General features: G+C 38.6%; 1 protein-coding gene across 1 annotated transcript; it reads right to left on the bottom strand.

The window, feature by feature from the left end:
• Nucleotides 1-4,100: 4,100 nt before the first annotated feature.
• On the bottom strand, nucleotides 4,101-7,134 carry LOC118340752 (toll-like receptor 5). Its single transcript, XM_035678883.1, has 2 exons — nucleotides 7,093-7,134; nucleotides 4,101-6,277 (listed from the first exon to the last, which is right to left on the bottom strand). Exons 1-2 carry the CDS (start codon nucleotides 7,132-7,134, stop codon nucleotides 4,397-4,399), a joined length of 1,923 nt encoding a protein of 640 aa, XP_035534776.1. The 3' UTR covers nucleotides 4,101-4,396.
• Nucleotides 7,135-8,332: the final 1,198 nt, after the last annotated feature.

Genomic DNA, 8,332 nt, shown 5'->3' with positions numbered 1-8,332 from the left:
CATATTTAAGAAGCTAGAGGCAGAAAATAATTGTAAGAGGCTCCATTCACACTAATTTTTAGAAAATAACAGTAACCTACTGAACCTTCCTGCCAGTAATACAAACAATTACGAGGGAAAAGGGTTAAAATGGCAAAAATATGTTTTGTCTGTTGTACAAATTACATTCAGAAGCAGTTTTCAGTCTCTCACTGTCTGAACCATTTACAGATGCACACTGAGGATTTTATGTGTCTAGTCATCAGTATCTGGGTACATAATTGACCCAGTTTGTTATAAAAAAAAAACTTAAAATGCTCTCAGGCTTCAATAAAAATGTTCTTGCTGTATAATGGAGGTCAAAATACATGCAACTGTACTTGAGTGAATGAAATGATGAATGGAGTGGATCAGGTCACATTTCAGGGTGCTTTTAATCAGATAAAGACATTCAAATATTGATATTCAAGCAAACATTTTGACAATTTGCAGCTCCTTTAACTATTTATCTCAGTGTAATGCAACATCAATCACCTCTCCTGCATCAAGATATCCATGAATTATGGTCTAAAAATAGAGCAGACTGTAATGCAAGGATGAACGTGATTGGGTTAAATAATTTAGGAACAAATGTACGATGAAGAACAGGCAGTTATTACCAGTCTACACTGCCTCTAAACATTGCTCATGTACAAACATTTGGTCATATTAGTTGGTGAAATCCTCCGTGTACGTTTCCCGTTTGTGTCAGGGCTGTAAAATATTGTATAAACGTGAGTGTGTGGGGGATGTGGGGGTGGGGGAAGATGACGATGGAAGAGGGGGGAGGATGGACGGATGGATGCAGTGATCCAAAGACAATCAGGAAGTGAGTCTGTGGAGGAGGTGAGCCTGTTTCCATGGTAACCTGCCAGTAAAGGGGATGGGGGGGTTGTGTATCTATATGTATGTATGTATGTATGTATGTATGTATGTTACGTGGTCGGGCTGAGCTCATGTCTGGCTAAGGAAAAAAAAAATCGAATAAAGACACTGTCACAGGCGCCATGTTTAAATACCTCTAATCAATATCTAACGATCTGTTTCAGGTTATTGTGTGCGATTGCCCTCAAGAGCTATCATTTTTCATTTTTATTAAGATTCCCATTAGCTTAATTGGAGCAGAAGCTATTCTTCCTGTGGGCTATATTACCTTCAACATTTATGATCCAAAAATCCCATTATAGCCTCACCAGAGACCAGCTAACAGACCAATATAGCTCCAAAATATAAAGGAGGAGGTTTACAGATCAAGTAATTACATTAATACATTTCATACATGCACCACAATTCTGCTTTATCACGACAGTTCAATATTTGAATGAAATAACTATATAGATTATTATTATTATTATTATTAAATTCATTTTACTAAGGCTCCATATTTACGTATACACAGTCTATGTATATGTCTATATTTATCTACACAAATTGTTAAAATACAACATAAAGGTACATTTAAAGAGAATGGAACCAGTCCAATAGACCTCTTTCACAGCAGCCATTTTGACATGAAATAGGGTAACAGAGTAAACACAGGTTGTTACCAATGATACTGATTAAGGCTCCATTACATTTAGTGTAATAGAGTCTTTCCAGTGAGCCAACATGCACAATAACAACACAATGACTCTGTTTGGCCTGAATGGAACTGAACCATTATTAGTATCAAACAAAAGGAGTCAGTCAGTTAGTATTCAGTCTGACACACACACTCACTCACTCACACACACACACACACACACACACCCAAGACACACACAGACACACAGTCAAGATTAGTAATCCTACAGGTTTGGATGCAGACACTAAAGCAATTTATGAGCAACGTTCACATAAACGTCACATAATCAGGTCTGGTGATGAGTCATAGGTGACACACAGACACAGACACACACACAGACACACACACAGACACACACACAGACACAGGTCTATAAATTCACTCATGCAATCTGAGTCTTATCAGTTGACTTACGGGCGTCTCTTCTTCACCCCCCGCCTGTCGACATTTAATATTTTATGACCAGAGAGCAGCTTTATTAGGACAGTAGGAGCACATTTTTAATGCAGCCGCTCTCCAACTTCAACATCAAATGATAAACAAATTAAACATAGATTGATGAGCTCTGTTGATATTTACCAGCAGAAATAGGAAATAATATTAATCACAATACAGAATCCTGACTTGGACATTAAAATAAGAAGATTGTATGTTGTTATTGTAAGAACACCTCACTGACACTGAACAGTTGTTATTATTGACCTCATTTAACTACTGATCAGACCTATTTATCCAGTTTATCTCATCATCCATCATTTTGATTATTCTTTATTCCTGTTCCATAAATATGAATTCATGGATTATGAAGCTTTTAGCTGTTTGTCTAATTTATCAGAGACTGTACAACTAAATGCTGTATTGCTGCACACTTATCTCAGCTGGGAGAAGTGTGGTTGTGTTAAAGGTAACCACACTGTTGAAAAGCAGCATGGAGGCCAACAGTCTAACTGGGCTGATGCTGCCCTCTGCTGTAAGAGGGGAAATATGCAGCTCCTGTACCAGCTCAAAGGCAGCGCTGCTCATTTTCAGATGTAAAACACAGTATTTCTATTGGGATTGAAATATTTATCAAAAGAATAAAGTCCTTTGAGCTCCAGTGGACTGAAATTGACTTTATATTTGACCATCTGTCCCTCGGATAAACTTTCTTCCGAATTTCCAGGTTTACTTCCACTGACATTGAACAGAAAAGGGAGGATGTACCAATAAGCTGCTGATGAACAACAACAACATAAACAAATAAATCGGTGCAACCATTTCACGTCACAGCTGGAGCCTCTAGTCGCACAGATTCACGTCTGTGGTTGCTGTGTGTCTGAGAAGCACATCAACACATTATTTATCTATATGTTGTAGCTGATATCAACCAATCTCTTTGCATTTGATGCTGTTGTATTGTTTATTATTTATTGTAAAGGTTAAACATTAATTCAGGCTGCCATTAACTGGGACACCCAGAGTGAAAACCCTGTCTGTGATGAACCTTCAGACAGAGCTGTAGTGTCAGATGAACTACTTTCACTGGAAATTTAATGTGGACTTTACATGCTAAATTATAAATGAATGCATGTCTGCTGGTACAACAAAAGCTGGTGACTGTGTGTTAAAGAGATGCGCAGTGTTGATGCACTACATCCAAGATAAACCTACAAATTAAAGTTGACAAATTGAAGAAAACATGTTAATAAAGGAGTGAAAGATAAATGCTTTTTGTCTTTTGCCAGGTTCTTTGTTGGTGTCAGTGGGCACTACAGATGCTTCAGCAGCACATTCTGCTGTCTCAGAGGGTTTTGCCAGCCTAATTCTACAAGAGGTCATTCATCCATCCATTTTACAAGCCTGACTTTTAGTGCTCAGGGTCATGGGAGGCTGGAGCTTCTCCCAGCACTCACTGGAAAAGAAGATTAGATTAGATAAGATTATTCTGCAGCTCCCTCTGCTGGTATAATGATAAACACACAGTGACGCCTAAACATTATATCAACCCTCCCAGTCTTATTGAATCTTACTTCAAACACAGAAATTCAGAAGCAGAAAACTCTTTTTACAGTATTAGTTCAAAATATATAGTCGCAGCAGCAGATGAAGAAATATGTGTATTGTGATTACAAAGATCTCCTTCTAAAGCCAAAAATTACACATTTCAAAATAGAATTTTATTATATTATCACCACATTGTAAAACTGGTCTGGTCCAGTGACGGCTCACACAGACCACTTACACTGTGCCAGATACACTAATGAACGACGGTCCAGACGTGGGCCACATCTAGCTGGTCCTGTTCTGACCATGTTGAACCAGACATGCCAACAACAACAACAACAACAACAACAGTATTTTGAACAAATATTTATTGATTTTTCACATCATGCCATTTGCAAAACTATAAAATGTCATAATTCATACAATCTCTCTTCCTCTCCTTTCTCCCAGTCCCTTACTCTCTTCTGTCTTTCTCTCCTCCCTTCCTCTCATCTACTCTCATCTCCTTCCTCCACTTGAAACGTGTTTTATCCAACATCAGGACAAAATAGGGCCAGCTATGGTTGTACAGTTGGCTGAGATATGCACCACATGTGGACTGTAAGTCAATGCTGTAATTTTCCTATATAGGTCTGGAATTGTATTACGTCTACAGGTTTTGAAATATTTCATTCTTAACATTATCAGACACAAATCTGAATACATATTTGATACAGAAAACATCATGTTATAAACTGAAATCAACAATACATGACACCTGTGTTTGATTCCTTATACTTTTCTAGGTGTCATGCTGAAAGGATACACATATTTGTTCACTTTTAATTGCTTTTACTGTTGTCCGACCTGAGCAGAGTAATCTAACAGAGGAACATTATAGAAACCAGACGGAAATTCACATTTGAGCTCCTCAGCAGGGCTCAGTAGAGTTACATTGGTCTTGTTCAGCCAAGTGAGGAAGCTCTTCAGGTTTGGGTCGCAGTGAAATCGGTTCATTTTTAGGTCGAGGAAGCTGAGAGAGCGAAATGCGGCGGGGTCAGGGGACGCTATGAAGTTGTTGGAGAGGTTGAGTACTTTGACACTTTTGGGTAATACATCAGGCTGAAGGTAAGTCAAAGTGTTGGATGAGAGGTCCATCTCCACTACAGAGGTGAGACCCTTGAAAATGCCATGAGGAAGAGACTGCAGTGCGTTGAAGCTCAAGTTGACACCAATCACATGTCCAAGGTTGTCAAACAGATTGAGGCATCTCCCCTGAGACCACACAGACTGCAGGGAGCTGCTGTGAAGATCAAGAACTTGGAGCAAACCAATTGCTGGAACTTGTCTACTGAGTGTGCACCACTTGATCGTGTTTCCCCCGTAGAGGAGATGCTGGAGGCGTTTCAGGCGAGTCAAAAAGGTGTAAACATCGCCCAGGTTTGTTAATCTGTTGTCCTGAATGTTCAGATGCATAATATTGCTGGCAAACCGCGTGAGACCGCTCACAGACGAGGACGTCAGCCTGTTGTCTTTCAACAGGAGATAATCTAAGCTCGGCAGAGATTCAGGGAAGCCGAGATCTCGCAAAGAGTTTCCTGTTAGATGTAATGCTTTCAAGTTGGGAAGGCCGCTAAAGGAACCATAACCCAGTGCACCAATGTGATTGTGAGACAAGTCTAACACTTGCAGGTTTGTCAGAGAAGCAAAAGTGTAAGAATAGATTTCCCCTAACAGGTTGTGTGACAGGTTGAGCATTTTTAGATGTCCCTGAAGACCTTCAAAGGCATTTCTGTGTATCTGATTCACTCTGTTTTGGGAAACGTCAATGATTGCGACCTCTTTCAGTGGACTAAAAACCCCCTGTTGCAATGCAAATATCCTGTTTTTAGACAGATCCAGAGAGAGGACTGAACTGTTGCTCAGACCTTCAAACGTGCTACGGTCTGGATCAGGGAGATTATTGAATGAGAACCCTTTACCCATGTGTCCTGACAGTCTGAGATGGGAGATCTTAGTCCCTTCAATTGCTCTGAAAAACTGCTTTGATTTGCCCACACCGAACCCATTGTGGGACAAGTCGAGTGTCTGAAATAACATTCCTCTGAAAGGATTCCCACATTTCTGCCAGTCAAAACCTTCACTAGACATGGCCTTAAGGTGAACAGAGTCCAGGTTCAGAACCCTGAAGTTCTTCCCCTGGAAACCAACCAGATCAGACTCACACATTTTATCAATTCTGTTCAGCTTTAGATTCAAATCTTTCAAATTAGTCATGTTTGCAAAAAACATTGAAGGCTTGAGTCTGTTTATCTTGTTTCCAAAGAGGTCAAGAGTCTCTAAGGAGGACAGCGGCTCCAGATAGTTCTCCATCAGTATGGAGTCTTGAAGCGAGCAGTAATAAAGGTGGAGATTCTGCAAACTGGACAGTCCCACAAAAGCCTCTGGCTCCAGTCGAAGGCCGACATTGAAGCCTAGCACCAGCCTCTTCAGTTGTTTCTGTCTGCTGAAGGCGTTGTTCCTGATCACCAGTGGCGTGTACTGTTGTCCGAGGTCCAGCTCCTGCAGCTCCTCCAAGCCCAGCAGGGAGGTGGAGTTGATCTCACCGATGTGGTTCATCTCCAGGTACAGGTGGGTGATGTGGGGAGGGAGAGGAGGAACCCAGCGGAGGTTCTTGGAGGCACAATTGGCTACAGAGCCCATTATGAGGCATGATGGGAAACAACCCGGCACCTGTAAGCAGAATTTTTTAAATGTGAGTCGATTTTCTTGTTATTATTAAGTAGGGCACCACTTAATGCTAATGTTTTTATTTTTTACATGTACATATATGTATCAAACCATATAACAGATAATGTTTATCACCCCAGGACAATGAAATCAACAAAGAAATCATTCTTACTCATGATATCTTTTAACTCATATCCAATTTCAGAAACCTTCTTTTCTTCTGCCTTTGATTGATGAATTTGTCTTTTTTAATGTATTACTTATTACTGGTCTGTAACTGCACTGAAACAACATCCATCTATGATCTATCCATCCTCTATGTATAATTATTTGTCAGCCAGAACAAAATAATTCTATTTAGAAAATAATAATCAAATAATATCTCATTGATTGAATTTATATCTATATATATATATATATATAATTACAACAATACACAATTAATAAATGGTCCTCGTATCATGTCTTCCTGTTCATATAAGTTGCCTTTTCTATGGGAAGACTTTATAGCATCTGCCTACAGCCCGTTGTTTAATACTTGGTTTATTAGTCTTTTTCTAAAACAGTGCAATCAGTCTTCTGACACATAAAACAACATTCTTCTTTATTTGTCTCCTTTTGGATACAACCTTAACATAAAAAATATATCTTTTAGAAATAATCCACTGTATTTCTACCCAAAAGACTTTCTGCATTACCAAACATTGTAAATTATTGTCTTCCCTTAAGAGTTTAGGCTAATTTGTGTGTACATAGTTGCAGTAATGAACACAGTATCATATTAATATACACTTGTATTGTGTTATACGTTTATCTACCTGTAGTAAAACACAGATGACCTGAAGACTCAGCATCCACATCTTCAGCTGCTTTCCAGACGAAGTCCCACTCTGTTAACGTCAGAAGATCCAGTCTCTGCAGTGTAGAGAGCTCTATGTTCTTTTCTGCAGAGATTTCTGTTTGCAGCCTCTTTATCTCTGAGTGTTTGCGTAACTCATGTTGGGCATTGCATTGACCCTGCAGCGTAAACGTGACGCTGGATGGGATTTCCCTTCTTTTTTTTTTGCCCAGTTTACATGAGGGTGGGAAGTACGCTTGCATGTCTGCAGTCGTTGCTATGTATTGTATGTTTTGTTGTTGTGTACTGGGGTTAGGATGGTACATTGTTTTGCACAATTGCCAGTTTTTAAAAAAAATCTGATGTTCCCACGTTTGTGTTGTGTAAGTTATGTCTTGATTTTTGTTTCCAACATTGTATATTGGATTGAATTAGATTATTTAAAGAGCCGTAAATTGAATGTCAGTTATATGGATTACATTTGAGAGATTAAAATGGGATTTTTTAATTTAGTTTTTAATGGAAATACGGAATAAATGTACTGTTTTCTATGAAAATGTTTAAAACACTTGTTGCTCTTGCCTTCCAAAAAATAATGTATTTCACAGTACTAGTGACTACATTTAGATATAAAAATATATAAATCTTGTATTTTTTTTGTATGTTTTTCCTCCTGTTTTATTGTTGTTGTATGATTAGGATTTTGGTGTATGGAGTTAATCTGCACTCTGCTAGATATACCAAAGTACTATACAAAAGGACACACAATTATTCCGGTCATATGATCTGACAGGAAACAAGTAAAAATTTGAGAGAATTTTATTTAATATGCATGACTGCTTTTGCTGATATTTAGCTGACTATTGGATTAGTATTCTGTTTATTATTTTATTAGTTAGTAGGTTCAAGATGCTTCTCTGACTTTAAGAAGAGCTGCGACAATACATCAATGTACTGAATATATTTGTACACAGATGGATTTGATGTGAAACTGTTTTAATCACAGGGTATGGTGGGAAACATTCTTCTGATTTTGCTTAATGTGCAACCAGTGACCACACTTTTAACAGTTTCCTAAAAAGGATCTTCCCCTTCAGATCTTCCAGGTTCCTTCGTCATATGTTGAATAATTCTCCCTTTCTGTTACACGGTGGTGGCATGTAACTAAGTACATTTACTCAGCAACAATTTTGAGATACTTCTAATTTACTTCTACTTTA

The sequence above is a fragment of the Morone saxatilis genome, unplaced genomic scaffold (assembly GCF_004916995.1).
Source record: "Morone saxatilis isolate NCDOM2014 unplaced genomic scaffold, NCSU_SB_2.0 Contig7, whole genome shotgun sequence".
NCBI lineage: Eukaryota > Metazoa > Chordata > Actinopteri > Moronidae > Morone > Morone saxatilis.
Note: the sequence above shows the minus strand (reverse complement) of the source record. Positions and strands in the feature narration are given on the sequence as shown.

Excerpts from the sequence above, each read along its gene's own strand:
- LOC118340752 (XM_035678883.1), bottom strand. The coding sequence starts at position 7,134 with ATGTGGATGCTGAGTCTTCAGGTCATCTGTGTTTTACTACAG. Across the intron at positions 6,278-7,092 it reads TCATCTGTGTTTTACTACAG|GTGCCGGGTTGTTTCCCATC; the intron begins GTAGATAAACGT and ends TTCTGCTTACAG.